The sequence below is a fragment of the Pinus tabuliformis genome, chromosome 9 (assembly GCF_031772625.1).
Source record: "Pinus tabuliformis cultivar Carrire ecotype Pingquan chromosome 9, CPIR1, whole genome shotgun sequence".
Classification (NCBI taxonomy): Eukaryota; Viridiplantae; Streptophyta; class Pinopsida; order Pinales; family Pinaceae; genus Pinus; species Pinus tabuliformis.
This window is the reverse complement of record NC_142307.1, coordinates 397766234-397787052: the sequence shown is the minus strand read 5'-3', so window position 1 is coordinate 397787052 and position 20819 is coordinate 397766234. Positions and strand designations below refer to the sequence as shown.

Here is a 20819-nt window from a genome sequence, read left to right as displayed (position 1 = left end):
CAATTAATTAAGCTAGAAATTAAATAAATGAAGAAATATAAATATCCACACTTGCTATATGTTGTGAAAATGAGGTGGAAAATTATGAGGGAGTTAAAGTGAAGTCCCAAGGTGATGTGGACTCCTAAAATCAAAGAAAGGACATGTGCTCAAATAAAATCGAATTTTTGGCATTAAATGAAAAAGCTGCTTGGAAATTCGAATTTGTGAAGTTAATGCACATTTGGGAGGATTTGGGAGAATATTTGGTGGAGATTTTTGTGGGAAATTGTCCCCACATGGGTTACCACCCATATACACTTGTCATTCCACCATAAAATTTGAATTTGGCACATAAGGGAAGAAGAAAATGATGTCCACTTGCCAGAATTCGATTTTTACACTTGGCATTGGAGCTCCATTCAACAAATTCGAATTTCTCTTTGTGATTGTCACCTCATTCCACTTGTTTAATCACTTCTACATTGGAATTGGCTCCAATGCCATTTGTCATTGTCATTCTTCATTGGGATTTGCTCCCAACTCTCTATATAATATAACCATGGGCTCTCACATTGTATAATATTGTTACTAGCTATTGTGCTTGCGGAAGCACTGCTGCTTTGTACATTTTCAAAAATATCAATAAAGACTTTGGGGTTTCATTCATGAGGTGTTCCTCCTTTTCGAGTGTGATGAATTATTGAGCATTGGTATAATTCCTTTTACTCATGCTTTGATCTAATTTGTTTCCATATGCTCTTGTAGATTTGTTAATGTAGAGCTATCTTGCATTGACATTTGATTTAGAAATATGCTCTAGGTATACAATGCTCTAGTTCGTTTTAAATAAATCTCTAGAGTTTCTTATCATTGTTTATTGCTAAATCTATATGGAACTAATTCTTGATTGAAGTTTTGTAGAGGGAACATTTTGCTGGGATTACAAAATCAAACGTGAGCGGAAGTCTTTGGAGAGACCAACCCACTCTTGATACATTCTTAAAGGAGCTCTCATTTGTTCTTTGAACCTTCATAGTCTTATTTTATAAAGTGGTTTTGCAGGGATTTCAGCACATAGCTCGTACGCAAGCCGAAAACTTCTAAATTTAAATCTCTTTTTAAAAAAACATTGTACTTCATTTCTTTCATTTGCTATCTAAGAGCTTGAAGATGTCTAAAGCAAAAACGAGAGTTTACTCTCACTCTTTAGCTTAGCCTTTTGTAAATTATAATTGTACATATACATTTTATCTTGTTGATTTTCCCATTAGTACTTAACTTATTTTTCAGCCATTGTTTGGATTGTTTGCTAACTCTTGTGTGGCAGATTTTGAAGAGCAACTTCCCACAACATATAAGAAGTGTTTGCAGGACCTTTGGCAAGTGTTGGGGGTTCGATTTCCAAGGATGTCATGAGCCCTTTTGACGCTTATTTTGGCCAAGTCGAGTTCACTAGAGGGCTGCCCATTTTCCTCTTTAAGCCATGGGCATTTGGAGGAAACTCACACCTTGTTTCCCTTGCAGAAGTTTTGTGAGATCTTGTCACTACTTTCTCAAGAAAAGAGGTCTAGTGTCCAAGTTTCAAGCAATTATTGTGAGGACTCTCTTTGAAGTATAGTTGAGAACTTTGAAGGGCCCTCTTCTCATTGTAATATTAATAAAAGATCTAACTTGCTTGTGGGAGCTTGGGATTTCTCCCATGGTATCCTATCTCCCCATTTAGAGGGAGGATTCTCTTGGGTGGATTGACATTTGCATGGTTTAAGCTTTCATACTTCATTCACTTACATGCATGCTTTAATTGGGAATTAACACAACCTCACTATCACATTTCATTAAGTTAAAGTTTGTTACAATTTCATTTGAGCTTTGCATTTTCTTTCTCATTGTTGCTTGGAGCTACAAGCTTACACTTCACTTTGGGCAATTCATCATTTACATGCAAGCATTTTATATTCTTAAAAAACTTTGATTCGTTTCCATTTACCTTGGTAAATTGTTTCATGAGCACTTGAATACATGTTGCGATTTTATGCTACATTATTATCTTTAATATTGGAGCAATTTATTGTCATTGTCTATTTGAAACAAATTTTACTTTCAAGCAAATTACTTGTATCATTTTAGTTCATTGATGAAACACATGCAACACTTGTAAACTAATTTTATTCCTCCAATTGAAGTTATAATTGCAACTTATGTTGAACACTATTTCATTTTCAAGCATTGCAAATCAATCTCTTTGAAGCATTTGCATGTATCATTATTTTAATTTGGGGAATTAACACAATTTGCATTTCATCTAGGCATTTTAGTGTAGGAAGACCCCAAGCCTCATTAAAATTTGACCTCCAACATAAGTTGGTTGAAGTAGACATCTTAGGGATCATCTACTCCTCTCTCACTATAAGATCCATATCATTGGGCGAAGGTGAAGTTTGAGGATTGAAAAGTTAAATTGTAATCTTGTTGTAGAGCTAATTAATAAAATTAACTACGAGCACTTTCCATTACATTTACTTTACTTGTCTCTTAATGGTTTGAGTTTTCATATGCAAAGTCTATTCCAAAAGCAAGTATTGTAATAATTTCAAACAAGTGTTTTCTTTTCATGTTTCAAGTCTAATTACATATTGATGTCTTGGTTTAGCACTTCCTTTCTTTTACATTTCCAAGTTAATTACTAATTTTTGGGTTTTGGCAAGATATGTTTCACATGTTTTGATTTATAAAGTTGATTATCTCAAAAGCATTTTGTATCTTACATATCTTGTGCTAACAATTCTTATTTACATTTCAGGGTTGCTTTGTTTTCTCTTTTGAGAGCATTGCATTTTACTTTGAGCAAATATATCTTTAAATTGTTGAGCAAATTCCTTATAAGGCATTGGTTTTATGGTTTTTAATCATATTAGATTGGCATTGTTATTTCAAGTTTCTCACTTCATATTTGCCATAAATCCTTAAAAGTAATCAATTTTCACTATAACACTCTCCTAAAAACTCACATCTTTTAACTTAACTTTTCATTAGGGACCACCCCCCTTAGCTAACCTAGGAGATAGCTCAAACAGAGAGAGTTGGGATTAGTGTGACAACCCCTTCTCTAAGTTCCCTGCCACCAACCACACCTTGTGGAGTTGAAGGCTTTTCTCACTGACTTGTAGGTAGGTGTAGACGGCAAGGTCAACAAGAACCACATCCTAGACATCATTCTTCATGATCGACTCACATTCATCGTTCATCACATCCTTCCAAACTTGTTGCTACACAGCTTCTTCGAATGTACAAGGCTCAAATTGCACAATGGTACTCATGGCAGTTAAGTACCCTTGGTACCTATTCGGCTTGTTGCTTTCACAAAATGTCCCCCTTTGTGCAATATGTTTCTTAGCATCTTCAAGAGTATCTTTGAGCCACAAAGGCCTTTTCCTTGAAGTAGAGGGCTCACTAGGAGGTTGATCAATGGGATCCATGACACCTTCAACATCAGGCATTAGTTCATCAGACAGAGGTTCATCCTGTTTTTCTACATCGGCATCATCATTGTTCTTCCTACGAGTAGGAATATCTCGGATCTTTCTAAGCGCAGAATCTTCATCAAAATTGACACCATGACTTAATTCCACTTCCCTTTGACAAGGGACATAGATTCTATATGCCTTTGAAGTTTCACTATAGCCTACAAACATTCCTTTCTTCCCAAATGCATATAGTTTGTTTCTTTTCTCTTTCGGCACATGAAAATATACAGGACAACCAAAAATTTTAAAATGAGAAACATCAGGTTTCTTACTAGTGAAAATTTCTTCAGGTGTCTTGAAGTCCAAAGCTTGATGTGGGCATCGGTTTTGGACATATACAACGATGTTGGTAGCTTCTCTCCATAAGAACTTCAGAAGACCTTGATCATGTAGCATGGCACGAGTGGCTTCTATGATAGTACGATTCTTCCTTTCGGCAACACCATTTTATTCAGGAGATGCGGTAGTGGTCTCCCTCTTAATTCTCGCTTCTCTAGAATAGTCTTTGAATTCATTTGACTCATATTTGGTACCATTATGGGTCGTCAATATTTTGATCTTCTTCCCTGTTTGATTCTCGACCAAGGCTTTGAAGGAGCGGAACCATTTGAATACTTCATCCTTCTTCTTTAAGAAATAGATCCATGTTTTGCGAGAGAAGTCATCCACAAAAATAGCATAATACAAATATCCACCCAAAGATGTCACAAGCAACATACCTGATAGATCAGAATGGACCAATTGAAGAATATCAGTGGTTTGAGTCTCACTTGAGGGGAATGGTCCCCTTGTATGTTTTCCAGCTTCACATCCCTGACAAACACCTTCATGATTTAAGTTGAATTCGGGCATCCCTGTGACCATCTTCCTTACATCAGGTAAGGCTTTGAAATGAAGGTGAGCAAATCTTCGGTGCCATAATTCGGATTGAAGAGAAGTATCACAAATCATTGCTCCCAACGGACTTCCTCCAACCTGATAGAGACCTTCAACCCTGAATCCAAGAGTGAATGCATCTCTTGGGTTCCTTTGCCAAACATGAACCTTCCCATCAATGAATGTCACCTTAAAACCTTTGTCTTCCATCGCAGAAATAGAAACTAAGTTCTTTTTCAGATTAGGTACATATAGTACTTCTTGTAAGTGGAGGGTTTGACCTTGATTTAAGTGAAGAGTAACAGTCCCAATTCCTTTCACGAGATAAGTGGCATTATCCCCAAGTATAATCTCCATATTTGTCTTCTTTTCAACCAAGTTTGAGAGAGCTTCTTTGTACCCAGTGAAGTGCCTTGAGGCACCACTATCAATCAACCAAGGGTCCAATGTTTCCGGAGGAGGGCCAGTGGAGAGGGCAAAAATAAGATAACATTATTTTTACTTTACAACATTAACTTCTTCATACCTGGAGTTTCTCGACTTCTTGGGAAAACGACCATTTCCATTTCAAGCAATGAGAGCATTCCTCTTTCCTTTGTTGTTGAACCTATTGTTCATTTGATTGTCATTGCCCTTGAAGTTGTTGTTATTGTTATCATCATCTCTTGGAGTATCCTTCTTGTGAGGACACTCTCATGCAAAGTGGCCAAACATGTTGCAATTGAAGCACCTTTCTTTCCTTCCTTCTTTGAATCCTGGCTTGAACCCTTGTCCTTGATTCCTTGGACCAGCATTGTTCCTTGTCTTAAAATGAGTGGAGAAGGCGGTAGGATTGTTCCCATTTGAGGGCTTGTCTCTTTCTGTCATCCTTATTTCTTCTTGAGTGCATCTGGCCAATAGTTCATCAAATCCCGAAATTTTGTCATTGTTGAGAATGGTAGTGTTGAACACATCCCAATCTCTTGTAAGGCCTCCAAGAGCAATAAGAGAGAGCTCCTGGTCACCAGTCACTTCTCCAATAGATAGAAGATCATTCTTGATCTCGGTAATCCTCATGAGTAGGGATTGGATGGATTCTCCATTATCCATCTTGATGTCTTTCAACTTATTCTTGAGAAAGAGAACTTGATTTGCATTATTAACTTTGAATATCCCAACTAGCTTGTCATACATCACCTTATATGTTTCTAAATCAAAAATATAGGCAACCAAAGGCTTGTGAATAGAATCAACAATAATCTTCTTAACTTTAACCTCACCTTTCTTGTACTTGGTTTGTGCAACAGCAAATGCATTTGAAGGAGGCTTTGTTACTCTTCCTTTTACATAATCCATGGCATCATTCTCTTCCAAAGTCAAATCCAAAGTCATCTTCCATGCATGATAGTCAGATTTGTCCTTAAGCTTGTCCTCGGATTTGAAGAAAGATGTAGTCGTCATTGGGACTAGTTCCAAGTCCTTGTCCAACAACTTCCCTCTGCGATTGCTTTGCATCACTCTTGCTTGGGCTTTGTTTTCACCTGAGCTCTGATACTATGGTAATTTTAGATAACAATTTACTTCAATGTTCTTATCAGCCAAATGACAATTTCCAATTATCTTCAGTAACAATCACATTAACTTATACACATTGACAGTAAATGCAGATAGAACATAAAAACATATGCAGAAGACAAGCCAAGACAAGAGGACACAAGATGTGGTGGATGTCAGGGACAAACCCCAATGTGTGGAAACCCACTGATCAAATCTTATTATTCTTCAATAGTTCAGCACAGAGAGAAAGAGTACAAATATCATAAATACATGCCCAAAACAAATCTGCCAAATCAACAGTCAATGCAGCCCTAACCAAAAAGTTAGCGGTGGTCGAAGCTGCCCCAAAACGTCCTCGAATCAGCTCAATCAACCACAGAAGAATGGGGCATCCCAAGGGAGTCAAAGTCAACCCAAAACCTGCTCGGTCAACCCAGTGAAAGTCTGTTGTAATTTTGCAGTCAAGCCAGAAAGTCAACACAGCAATCAACTTGGTCAAACAATCCCCAATCACCTCAAAATTTGTGCCAAAGAATTTGGCCTGCAGAAATCAAAAATCCCCCCCCAAAACAGAAGTCAACACTGGTCAACACATGCCCTAATCCTAAAATTTCCGGCCTCCAAAACCAGTCCAAAAATTTGCCTTCCTTCCACATGTGCGAAGAAGAGAGCCTCCAAGTTGTACGAACCAATCAAGAGAGGAGAGAGAGGATGATGTGATGAGATGAGTGATGTCCAAATGAGAGAAGGATCACTCCTACTTATACAATTCGTTGACGATGAGGAGACACATCCATTGGGCTTCATGAGCCTATATTTGACTAACGCCGACCTTGACAATTTGACCATAAGTAAGGATAAATTCAAAATTCCATTTCTGCTTGTCAAAATGAGATGATCTTTATATCAAAATTGTACCTCTCGAAAAGGAATCCAATGCAATAATCCTTTGCATCATATGAGTTTTCCTAAGGTGGAAGTTGGCCCTAGTTGCCAATTTTAACATGGTCCACTAAATCGGATCTAGGTTAATTATTGTATATGTAATTTCCTCGAGGGCCATTATCCCCATAAGGGAGCCTGAGTAGGTTCTGAGAATTATTTAATGAAGAATTGTTGATTAGGCAAAACTTGTGTATGTTACTATGCATGATCTAATTGTTGGTTTTAAATTATTTTGTTTTGTACACATTAGTATGTTTCAATTCATTGGCTATGTAAAGTTGATAGGAAGTTGTTACAATATCTAGTGTGTGTGTGCGCACACTGAGTCTAGTGCCCAAAATCCAGCATGGTATCAGAGCATGGTCTTTGACAAAGGCAATTGGATCTAAGATTTGTACAAATGACAACTCTAAGAGCAAGTTGTGGGAATTGTTGCAAGTAGCAGCAGTGTCTTGAAGACCCATGCCTAGAGTTGGCTAAGTATGACAGACTACTTGTATGGGCAATGAAGGCCAAGATTAACAGGTCTAGTGAGACATGGAGCAAATCGTTCACACGAGTTGTTGACAGTTGCAGCCTGGAGTGTAGATAGAGGGAAATGAATAAGAGATTCATTATGATCCAAGTGTGAAGAATTTGTGAAGAGATTTGAGCTTTGAGGGCTAAGTAAGCACTAGATTTATTCCTATGATAGAAGAGGGACCAAGAAGACTGGACCAAGATGGTCAGAGGGTTGAGATAGCTATTGGAGATCCAAGTGAGAAACTTGGAGTGAAGTTCAAGCTGAGACCTTAAGGGTCGAGAAGGCCTATGATCTAAAGTCAGAGGGAGTTAGGCTTCAAAGGGAGTGAGCAAGCTCAGGAAGGAGTCAGTGTTCAGAGGGAGTGTGCAAGCTCAGGAAGGAGTCAATCTTCAAAGAGAGTGAGCAAGCTCAGGAAGGAGTCAATCTTAGGCATAGTCAGTAGCTCAAAGAAAGACAACCATCAAGTTCCAAAAGTCGTGGTACGAGAAGACCCTGCAAATAAGAGAGAGTAGTCTTCCAAGATTGTGTCATGGTACAAGATGGCCATGTAGGACACTGAGCAAAAGGCTTCTAGGATCAAAATATCTTCGAAGAAGGGTCCTTGTCATATAGCGCGAATTGCTTCTATGTCATATGGAGCAAATATGGTAGCTAATCAAGGGTGGAAATGTGTTCCAGGTTCAAAGGCACAGCCACTTCCAAGTGGTGTTGTGAGAATACATTCCTCACCAAGAGGGAGTGTTGATATTTTGGGTGGCATCGAAAGTATTCTCACATGTGGGGCAAGTGGGCTAAGAGATGGGGCTTTGCTCCCATAGACCCACGGTATTCTGATGACCCATGGCATTGCACACTTTGGAAAAGTATAAGTACAAGGGTGAGTTATTCATTCTTGTGGTTGGCGAGAATGATTCTCTCAACCCTAGAGGGCCAAGAGGTTCCGTGGAGGGCCAAGTGTTGGAAGGATAATTTGTTATTGATGTCAAAGGATGGCTTAATGAAGATAAGAATGCCATAGACTTAAAGAGGACTTTAAGCCCTTTCCAACGAGTATTTACATGCCTCCCAACTCTTTTGCGTTGAGGAAAAATTAGATTTTTAAGTTAAAAACCACTTGTTTTGACCTCTATCACGTCAGCCTACTTAAGAACAAGTCAGCCCTCTCCCCAACAGACTATTAATTTTCTTGAAACTCTGCAACTACTTAGATGAATTTACAAAAAAATCAAGGCAACTAAAAACTGAAACCAAGTTTAACTTTCACCAAGATACAGAGTTTCTCAATCATTCAACATGTAGCGAAAAATACTTGAAACAAAAACACTTCCACAGACATAAATTTGACACCGGTGTTTTACCCAAGAAATGGGAAAACCTGCTTTATTTGTTGTGGGATTTTATTGATTCTTCTTCGAGCAAATAGATCTTTTACAAATTCAATATATTGCTATTGTAGCCAGCAAATAGCCTCTAAGAAATTAACCTTAGCTCCACAATTGCTCTCGACCTGCTCTTGGATCATTGCTCTCAGCCTTGAGAAGATGCTCTCAACCCTACCTCTTGATCTCAGCCTACACACACAATTGTTTCCTATTGAAACTAGGCTCGACTTCTACTCTTCAAATTCTGATCTTCACTCCTCAACCAATGTGCTTTGTTAACAACAATGAATCATCAATCTTTGTGCCTTCGTCCTTCTCTTGACTTATAGATCTTTTATTCATGCAAGGAGGCCAAGTTCAATTTTTCCTTCACACAAATGCAACGAGTTCCTTTTGCCAATTAATTGAAGCAAGTATCAGTACACTTGGACTAGCTCACACTTAATTGGCTTGAGTTGCTCCTTGTTTTCCTCTAGTTGTGAACCGAGTTAACTAAAGACTTAACTCGTCCTAACTGGACTTGTCTCTGCCACCTCAACCTATAGTCTAACTGAAGAATACTCCAACAAACTAAAGCTCCAACACTACACATGCAATATACTGATGACCATTCCAGCAAACCGAAAATCAACACGTCATACTGAACTCTATCTCATGAATTTAAATTCATGCTAGAGAAAGACAAATCAACGTCTTTACTCGCTAAGGCACAAGCCAAAAGACCTTCCTTGGCTACATGTTTAACACAGACATGTCGATTCAGTGTATGATTGAACTAGTATAAATAAGAAGAAACTTTCCTCCAAATTGACTCCCAACCCGTCCAAGCAAGCAAGAGACAAGTCTGGGTCTGCAATAGAAGAGTTATAGGTTCATATCTCATAAACCCATGGCAATGTAAAGAAGAAGCACTTGGGAGTTGTTTTTTTGTTCTTTGGGTTTTGGGTTATGGTTTTTGGTAACACCTTTGATCAGATTTTGAAGTATCCTCTTGAGCTAGTTGTGAACCAAGTTAAGTGAAGACTTAACTCGTCCTAACTAAACTTGCCTCTACAGTCTTGACTAGTCCTAACTGGACTTGTCTCTGCCACCTCAACCTATAGTCTAACTGAAGAATACTCCAACAAACTGAAGCTCCAACACTACACATGCAATCTATTGATGACCATTCCAGCGAACTGAAAATCAACACACCATATTGAACTCTATCTCATGAATTTGCATTCATGCTAGAGAAAGACAAATCAAAGTCTTTACTCGCTAAGGCACAAGCCACAAGACCTTCCTTAACTACATGTTTAACACAGACATGTCGGTTAAGTGTATGATTGAACTAGTATAAATAAGAAGAAGCTTTCCTCTAATTTGATTACCAACCCGTCCAAGCAAGCAAGAGACAAGTTCGGGTCTGCAATAGAACAGTTATAGGTTCATATCTCATGAACCCTATGGCAATGTGAAGAAGAAGCACTTGCGAGTTGTTTTTTTGTTCTTTGGGCTCTGGGTTATGGTTTTTGGTAACACCTTTGATAGGATTTTGAAGTATCCTCTTGAGCTATTATTGGCAGACAGATATCAAGTTAATTCTAGCACAAATCTAGTCCTAATTTCGATCAAGCATTGGATGAATTTCGACCTTTCTACAGGTCAAAATTTTGGCCTCTTTTAGGCCTTGTAGCAAACCAAAATTCGGCCCCTATGGAAAAGCAGACTTTGAGGCCTACGAAATTCAGCCCCCTCTTGTGGCCTATGGTATCACAGTTTGAGACAGAGTTTTGGCCTCCTGTGATAGACGCAAAAAGAAGGTTTCGGACCTATGTTTTGCGCAGACTTTTGTGAATTTCTTAGTAGACTTTGCGTAGGTTTTAACCTTGTATAGAAATTACCTGCAAACGAATTATTAAAAATAGAAAATATACAATGGCAAGAAACACAAAACAAATAGATAGAGATTTTCCCCTGGATCCCAAAACCAGGACTACCAGATTGATTTTTCATTACGTTCCTTTCAATGTTACAATACATATATATACATGCCAAAGCATTCATAAACCCCAATCCATTAACCCTGGATTAGAACATAACCCTGGATAAAGTCTTTACTCGCTAAGGCACAAGCGAGAAGACCTTCCTTAGCTACATGTTTAACACAGACATGTCGATTCAGTGTATGATTGAACTAGTATAAATAAGAAGAAGCTTTCCTCCAATTTGACTACCAACCCGTCCAAGCAAGCAAGAGACAAGTTCAGGTCTGCAATAGAAGAGTTACAGGTTCATATCTCATGAACCATATGGCAATGTGAAGAAGAAGCACTTGGGAGTTGTTTTTTGTTCTTTGGGTTCTGGGTTATGGTTTTTGGTAACACCTTTGATCAGATTTTGAAGTATCCTCTTGAGCTATTCTTTGCAGACAGACATCAAGTTAATTCTAGCATAAATCTAGTCCTAAATTCAGTCAAGCATTGGATGAATTTCGGCCTTTCTACAGGTCAAAATTTTGGCCTCTTTTAGGCCTTGTAGCAAACCAAAATTCGGCCCCTGTGGAAAAGCAGACTTTGAGGCCTACGAAATTCAACCCCCTCTTGTGGCCTATGGTATCACAGTGTGAAACAGAGTTTTGGCCTCCTATGATAGAGGCAAAAAGAAGGTTTCGGACCTATGTTTTGAGCCGACTTTTGTGAATTTCTAAGTAGACTTTGTGTAGGTTTTAACCCTGTATAGAAATTACCTGCAAACGAATTATTAAAAACAGAAATATACAATGGCGAGAAACACAAAACAAATAGACAAAGATTTTCCCCTGGATCCCAAAACCAGGACTACCAGATTGATTTTTCATTACGTTCATTTCAATGTTACAATACATATATATACATGCCAAAGCATTCATAAACCCTAATCCATTAACCCTGGATTAGAACATAACCATAGTTCCCTTGACCGGATCTACAAAACACCATGGGGAAAAAATCATCATGTCCAAAACCATGTGTGAAACCCATGCACAAAACCATAGGTAGGTCTGCCCACCTAATATAGGGTCCAAAAAAATCCCTATTCATGGAAAGAATATAACACACACCCAACACTTTGGATCTCTTTTAAATCCTCTCTTGGAGCAGACCTTGACAAACTCTTAGAGCAAACTTGAGGGCTCATTCAAGTCGAATTTGAGTGTCTTGGAACAAACTATTGAGCAACCTTGGAGAACCATCTTGAAGCAGACTTTAGACCAGCTTGTTGGAGTAATCTTGATGCCCTTTGTAGCAGATTTTGGAGCAACCCTCTTGAGCATTCTTGAATACTTTTCAAGCAGCTTTTGGAGCATTATTGAAGCCTTGTTTGGAACGGATTTGAACGAGACTTGGAAGAACCCTTTGGAATATCTTGGAGAACACTTGTAGCAACCTTGAAGAAGATCTTGAACACTTTATTGAGCAGCATTAAAAGAGTATTTGAAACAAACTTTGAAAAAGTTTTTGGAAACATCTTGGAGAAGTTGATTTGAAGCATTTGTTTAGGTTGGAGCCTGAGAGGATTGGTGTCCTCATTGAGACGAGGTCGGTGCCCGGATTTGTGTTTGAGGATTGGAGTCCTCATTCAAGGTTGGAGCCTTGAAGAAGTTAGAAATTTTGTTGTACGGGTTGGAACCTAAATTTTTGTAAAAGATGATTGGAGTCCTCACTATCTTCATTATAAAATTATTTTGTTGTTCTACTTCTTGTGTTCTGGTTTAACTTGTGATAAAATATTAACTAGCATAATATAACATTTGAAAGAAATATTGATTCACCCCCCAGTATTTCCAACACCAAGAGCATTGGTAGGGTCGAGCAAGGCAATAGGGCCAAAAGAGCCGAGTAGGGTCGAGATAGCTAAGCAAGGCACAAACACATGCAAGAGCACGAGACATTGAGAGAGAGATTCTCTCAAGTAAGCAAGAGATTTGCATGAGTAATATTGCAAGTTTGTTGTGAGTGAGATACTCAATTCTGACGAGCTCAAGGAAAGAGCATGGAGCAACAAAGGAGATCCAAATCAGCCAGATCAAGGATGCATCTAAGGCTTGATCCATTGAATCAGATCTAGGGTAATTGTTGTATATGTAATTTCCTCAAGGGCCATTATCCCAATAAGGGAGCCTAAGCTAGTTCTGAGAAGAATTTAACAAAGAACTATTGGTTGGGAAAAACTTGTGTAATATGTTATTGTGCATGATCTTCTGGGGTCAGTGAAGGAAGGTTTCTTCTGGGGTCAACGAAGGAAGGTTTCTTCTGGGGTATTTTTCTGGGTACAAAAGAAGAAAGACCGAAGGCATCAAGTGAACTAGGGTTTCCAATCTAGAGACCAAGATTCTCTAGATATAACCGAGAAGAGCAGTGTGGAGATTAGACCGAGATTCTCTAGGGGGAGCCAAAAAGAAGCAGTGTGAAGTATAGAGACCAAGTTTCTCTAGAAGGAGCCGAGGAGAGCAGTTCGATATGAAGAAGAAATTCGAGAAAGGGAAGAGGCATAGCATCAAGGTTAGTGACAAGGTTCTTGGGAGGATACTAGAGTCATGGGTCTTTGTCATGATCTTGGTACTCATCAATTGAAGATCCAGATGAAGAATTTTGATCGGGTTTTTCTCTTAAGAGGTGAGAGGTTCTCGAAGGTAAATTATGGTCTCTCTACAAAGCAGAAGAAAACAGGTTGAAGAAAGAAAGTAACAAATGATCGGATATGAGGGATCAATCAGTGAAAAGAAGAAAAGGGGAATTTGGAAAGTTTGGTCCTCCAAAGAAAAAGAAGAACATGGCTAAAGAAAGATGTTATGGTTGCAAGAAACTTGGGCACTATAGAAAAACCCATATTATTGAGGAAGTGAAAGAACCTGAGACAAAGAAGCTTAAGAAGGAAGAAGTAAAAAGATCTCTACTATCACTGAGATGATCTTCTTCACTAGTAGGTACTTTTCACTTGCAATTTATTGACAGGAAGCAATGTAAATAAGATAGGATGTGTCATATTAGAAAATAGCATCATGATAGAAGCATTAGAAGTAAGAGCTCTTGACATTGGAAGCGGAAAGAATGTCTGGAATAAATTCTATTGAATAAGTTCTCTTGGAAACCTCATTGAAATCTCAAGAAATACTAATAGAAAGAAGAAGAGATCATCATCGATTGAGATCATCATACTATAATCAATAAGGAAACATCTGTCAGGTGAGGATATGAAAGATCCTCAAGTTTCTCTGATGGAATCCTTATCAAAGGATTCACCGATTTAGAAAGGAAGCAAGAGTTTCATTAGGAATTCCAACTCGTGGGATTCAAGGGATGATGGTATGATGACATAGCAGGAAAGCAGGTCTAAAGGTTAAAGTTCTTTCATTCAAATGAAGTTGCTACAGGAAGTCTGGATGACCGAAAGGAAAGATGAGGTATGTATGCTTACATAGGTTATTATGAAAGTCATGTCATATGGTTGCAGATAATATGGATCACTACTTCCATCTTGGGAAACATAATCAAAAGAAGAAAGGATCTCCTCCTCTGAAAGATTGCTAGAAAGGCATAAGTCACACTAGATGAAATCAACATAATATGTTCTCATATGAATCATGAAGAAGCTGACTACAATTGAGGAACTCTGATTAGAAGCTCCTAGGAATAAAGTGTGAAGAGAAAGGAAGAGATCGTAAAATATGCAACAAAGGTGGAAGGCATTCAACATCTTAGACCAAGAAGAGTTGACTAGAATATCTCCCAGAAAGATATGAAGACTCTGATAAGAGTCGGAAAAAGATAAAGACCCTTGAGGGAGATGTGTCAATCTGCATGGAGGATGCTGAAACCTATAGGAAGATGTCATGAAGAAAGACCATCACAAAGGTAATTTTGAATAAAGTGTTCATTTCTTATTTTTGAACTAATATCTGGATGGGCTTATGTAGGACTGCCAAAGGGAAGATCTGTGGATGACTTCCAAAAGGACCATATTGAAGGATGTAAGATCCTTCCGGAAAAATATGGCATAAAGGAGGCAGCATGACATGAAGCAAAGCCAGGTGGAAAACTGATGGATCACATTCTAATAAAATAAGGACATGACTAACTCATGGATGAAAGTGATGAATGGTCAGTGCCCTATGAAGAAGTCCCCGAAATATGAAGACTCTGTGACAAACGAAATTTATGACGTCAAAGAAGAGATGAGTTCTTCAAGCAGCTGGTTGCTCCATATGAGGAACTGTTATAGGTCCCTAGTTAAGAGGAAGCCTGAAAAGAAGTTTCTTACTAGGAAGAAACTTGAAATTCCTAAGCCAAGAGGGAGCTTTAGGTACATTCCCTTTTGGTAGGAATGAGTACATTCCTTTATTGGAATATGTCCTCCCTAATTGAGAGGGAGAGATAGACATATCATTCTAGTCTTCACCTGGGAAGACAGAATGGAGGATTGGGTAATCATTTGGCATTCGATACTCTTTGAGGATGAGATAGGGCATCCAATAGAAGAGTAGTCATGGAGGACCGATATTCTTTGAGGGTTGGGGAATCCAAGATAAGGATAGTCCTCATGGAACACACCCTGAGTACCCGCGTAAGGGATGTTCCAAGAGAGACAATGATGAGAGTGTATATAAATCATTGGTCTCGCTAGTTGTTAGTCAAGGCCTTGATATGTAACAATGTTGTTTGATATGATGCTATACAAATGAGTTACCAATCTGAATTCTTCTTATGATAAATTTTTCAAATTGAGAAAGTCCAGGTACCATTACAAATACCTCCCTAGTTAAGAGGGAGTGTTGAAAAGTGTAACTAGATTCGGTCTTCATAATGACATGTAATTATGATTTTATGTAATGAGATATAAAGAAGAAAAATAAAATTATTGTAGTGACTTGCTTCATGGGTTTCATGAGCAAGAGATTTTGTTTTTGAGCCAAGACCCCCATTAAGAGTCTTTAGGAATTATTTGTCATCTAGTCATAAAATGATAGAGTCATTGTCATGTAATGAAGTCATGTTACACTTTGTATAGAGTCAAAATTGTCTATGTAAAGTATCCTCCAAAACCTTGTCACTCATCCTCTCCAAGTCGGCCTCCAACGATGGAAGAACATGCTAGAAGAAGTTGGCCTAAACTCTCGAGATCATGTCGGCCTGAAGGACATTAGAAGAAGTGTATATATAGCCATAGTCGGCCTCACTTAGAGGCAAGCAACTCAACATACATTCGATGAAGAAGTGCGAAGAAGTGATAGGGAGAGTTTCTTCTAGACAAGCAAAGGAAGTTTCTTCTGGGCAAGCGAAGGAGGATTCTTCTGGGCATAGCAAAGAAGGTTTCTTCTAGGGCAGCGAAGAGGAGGTTTCTTCTAGGGCAGCGAAGAGGAGGTTTCTTCTTAGGCAGCAAAGAGGAGGTTTCTTCTGGGGCAGCGAAGCAAGGATTATTTTGGATACTTGTTTTGGGTAACTGAGATAGAGATCTTGAGACTGAGATTCTCTAGAGGAAGCCAGTGAGATCATAAAGACCGAGATTCTCTAGGGAAAGCCAAAAGGAAGCAGTGTAAAGTATAGAGACCGAGTTCTCTGGAAGGATCAAAGGAAAGCAGTTCAAGATCAAGAAGAAAGGCGAGAAAGGGAAGAGGAAAAGCATCAAGGTTAGTAACAAGGTTCTTGGGAGGATACTAGAGTCAAGGGTCTGTGTCATGGTGTTGTACTCATCAATTGAAGATCTAGAAGAAGAATTTTGATCGGGTTTTCCTCTCAAGAGGTGAGAGGTTTTGGCCCTAGCTAAGAAGCATACATACTATGTCACTTGTCTTTTATTGTGGATATTGGTAATTGTCTTGATGAAAAGAACACAGCAATAACATAACGAATAAAAGACTAAGCTAAGAAGTATATCACAAGCAATTATCAAGCAGAGAAATCTTTTAACTATTCATGCCCTGGATTTCTCAACACTCTACTACCCCACTCCAATTGGGTAAGACCCAATCCAAAACCAAGAGACCAAAGGAGAAACATTTCTTCCATAGGCTCTCTAATAGTTTGACCCAATGATGACTCAAACCTATAAAATTGAAAGATGGGACTCTCTCGAGCCTTTCAAGATTTAGAGCGCAAAAGAAAGATAATGTGTATGTGGAACCCCAATGTCCAGGCCCTTTAAATGTGTGTTGCCCTTCCAAAGACTAGGCAAACAAAATGTTCAAAAATCTTCTAGGTATTTGATTGTCAAAAGCCAATGCACAAGAAACATCATGGCACTTTGTCACTCACCTAAAGCTATTGATCCTTGAGGAATCTCTACTAACCAAATATGACTAAATATCTGGTACTTACAACCCACAGCCCTTCACAGTTTTCCTTCTACGTGACTAAAAATCATCAGTTCCCAGGGAATAAGAGTGAGTTGTCAAGCTCGATAACTGTCATACAACATAATGTTTGCTTTGAAAATTTGCCATTATTAACACACAAAATTTCAAGGCATATCCCAGATTAGTGTAACACCTACCTTTGTCATAATTTCATCAATCCTATAAATTAGGATAACCAGGACCAGCACTGCAGACAAGTCAAAAGTATTAAACCTCATAAAACTTGGTCCTTGGCATTTTTTATGCCATGCAAATCATCAATCACAGCCCACATACATAATTCACTCTCATAACAGATATTCCAAATTCTTCTGTCCAATCTGCAAATTTGTGTGGTAAAAACATAAGCTACAACCTGGCCTGTTACTTTTTGTTGCTAGGTATTTCCCTAGTGAAGATTTAGGGCTATTGCCTACATAATGTAACTGGAATTTCAGCAACAAATTTGCCATTCTTTGGTGTAACTATACATTATCAAATTTACTTCTGCCTATTAAATTTGACACCGTATAGATATAGGGATACTTTGAAGATAAAGTTAAGTCAATTTCAATAAAACCATGCCTGTATCCATGCAACTTTACAATTACCAAACTAAAATCTTAAGATGGCAAAATATGATCATTGTTCCTTTAAGATGGCTCCCTTACCTTAAGTGCAATAAGTCCTAGAACAAATGCAGCTTCTTTTTCAACCTCATGTTCATATGCTATAGGTCCTTCCCCCTCCGCAACTAGAGGAGCCTCAAGGTGTTGCACTAGAGTGGCAACAGCTCCTTCCTCGACCAGAATATCAATATCCTCATCTGTAAAAAATAATAAGCCGAAAAAGCATCAGTAACAGGCTCTTCTGTTAAAGATCTGAATTTGGCTTCACACTGCATCTAATCAGTTAAAATTTTGTCAAGCAGACTTTGCAGACAAACTCGACTAGTATTAAGAAATATTCTAAAAGTAACTTGTGATAGAACTAGGAGTGGTGTATTGTGACCTAAAATTCACACCGTGCACAGTTGTAAATAAATAATAAGTACTCAGATATGAAATAATATGGTGAATTCTGGAATATGAATAATCATTCGCTATGGCCATCAAATAATAGGGTACAATGTGAAGAGCCATTCCCATTGAAATGCCAAGCATAGGCTAATATGCATTAAATAAGCAGAAGCACAGATAAATGCATCAGCATCTCCTTTTTGAATAAAGAATAATTCCAATTTCGCTATTCTGCAATTCTTATCTTGTCTACGCTGTTTGTTCATTTTGATCTGCAGTCCTTTTTTCTATTAATTTGTAATCGTCTTTAACCATCCCTAATTAAATATCATATACCAAGGATACCCTAATTTGACTGATCTATATCATTACACTACATCCAAAAAAAATTGGAGCTAATATTCCCCTTTTGGCTAATTTTCAAGAACATTTCGAAAACAATTTGCCAATTCAAAACATAGTAGAAAGATTCGAATATAATTCGGATAGGGAAAATACACAATGAAAAATCCCATCTCCTACATATGAAAAGATACATTTTATTCTAAATTTAGGAGGAATTTCAGCCTCAGGATTAGGAGGAATTTCAGCCTCAGGAAAGCCCAATAAATAAATAAATAACAAGAACGAAAAAAAATCCCTGAAAAGTTGACAACTTTGTTTATATTTATAGGTGTCCTCGGGAATTTTTTTAATATTTTGAGGTTTCTTTGGGACTGTTTTTGTTGTTTTTGTTCATGGGTTACAGGTACCTAAAACATGAGTTATATTATCCAAGACAATCAAAAGTAAGTTGAACATATCATATCTGTGCTACACAGAAAAATTGCCGAATTTCATACTAATAACGAGTTCCAGCACAACAGAGGCCACGGCCATAATGAACATTCGCCAATAATTCTACATTCTAAATTTATTTTACTATACAAATAGCCAACTTCATTATAAAACATATAAAATAATAACAATTTAAGAAAAAATTACAATTATTTTTGGCCAAATCTTTGTAGATAACATTTCGAATATCATAGAGCCTGCCACAGGGTTTCGACGGTTGCAATAAAAATATGAGTCAAAATATGATTCGTTGAAATTTTCTCCGTTTTTTATCCTGATGAGCTTTGTTTTGAGCATAATTTGGCGGCAATGCAGTTAAAATTGGCTTAAGAACTTCATTTAAGAACCCTAATTTGTCATGCATTTTAAGGTCCTGGCAACCTTCTTTAAACAGATTGCAAAAAAGAAATGATTGCTCTGATAACAAATCTGCAACAACAAAACAGAGTCGACCCTGACTTGGCAATCCGCAAGCCACGTCTTGATCAGCTAATCTGAGCTCGGGGCAGTGGAGGTAAATCTCCTTCAGACTCGGCGGTGAACAATCACAACGAGAAGAGAACGTAGATTCATAAACACATTTATTTATGCATGTAAAAGCCAATTACAGAGAGCCGTTCGGCATATTTAACCAGATGAGAATGCAATGCCAACTAACATGATTTAACACGCTAGAATACCGAAATCCGTCACAATTGGCCGCAATCTATCTTCTTCCGCCAAAATCAACCCCAACTAAATGCAGCAGAGAATGAATTTTCTTTATTTATTTATTAACTTGCATCGTTTCACCAAATCTACGAGTGCCTGCTTTGAGCTCTTGCAAAATAACACTATTTAACATACACAAATTCCGAAATCCATCACAATTTGCTGCAGTTTGTCTTATTTCTTAGGATGAACCCTAACTAAATGTACTTCGTCTGAATTTTCTCAATTTATTTATTTACTTGCCTCTTTTGGTGAAATCTGCGAGCGCGTGTAGTGCTCGCTTGGCAGCCGCGCGATCGGCCTCGCGCCATGAGAAATGTCTGGCAAGGGTTCGCAAGTGGACATGTAGGCCGCGGACTGAAGGGCTAACGTTGTCCTCGTCGTCCTCCTTCTCCTCTGGCAGTGGCGCTGCTGAAGGTGACGAGGCCTCCGACTGCTTTCTCTTGTGGCCTTTCCTCTCGTGTCTGCAGTCTGGGCTTCTTCGCTCCATGTGACCGCGGCCTTCACTGCCTCGCTCTTCCCTGCTCCTCCTCTTCTGCTGCTGTTGCTGCTTCTTTGGAAGTCGAAACCGAGACCTTTGCGCTCCTAAGCATAAAGAAGCCTGTTATGTCTCTCGGTGAGTGAACGCACAGTGGCCGTTCCGTGGTCGATCCAAATTTTGAAAAAATAGATAATTAAATAAAATATTTATGTTGTATACGTATATATATATATATCACTTTCGAGCAGAATAATATTTTAGAGCTTTTTGACTTGGGGAGATGTCGAAATGTAAAGGCGGGATGGACTTGAAGTCATCCCGCGTTGAAATTTTGTCTACTGTTTTCCTTTTAGTGATATATTTCTTGTGCGTATAAAGTGTCTCCATCGCCACCCATTTTTGCTATATAAAGTATTGATAGTGAAACTTGTGCTTCTTTGGATCCTTTCCATCTTTGCTAGTGGATATTTTCATGTACCTTTTTTTAATTGATTAAAAATCTTTCAAGCATTAAAACAAAGGTGCAACCGTATGACCGGAGGAAGGCCAAGGAGGGCACGCTTGGGCGCTTTGACCTAGCTATATGATTCCTCCAAGTTTTGACTTGTTAATTCCATGGCATCCCCTAGTCTCCCTTTCTTAGGACA

The 20819-nt window shown here is 38.3% G+C and overlaps 1 protein-coding gene across 1 annotated transcript in view; it reads right to left on the bottom strand.

Annotated features, from left to right (window-relative positions):
* Positions 1-20355, bottom strand: part of LOC149148819 (ARM REPEAT PROTEIN INTERACTING WITH ABF2-like) — a 206550-nt gene extending 186195 nt beyond the window's left edge. The window contains exons 1-2 of the mRNA XM_089438663.1: positions 19935-20355; positions 17796-17950 (exon numbers count right to left, since the gene is read on the bottom strand). Coding sequence (XP_089294789.1) covers positions 17796-17950; positions 19935-20181 — 402 coding nt within the window. The 5' untranslated portion in view covers positions 20182-20355. The remainder of the gene's footprint in view (positions 1-17795; positions 17951-19934) is intronic.
* Between the last annotated feature and the right edge of the window lie 464 nt (positions 20356-20819).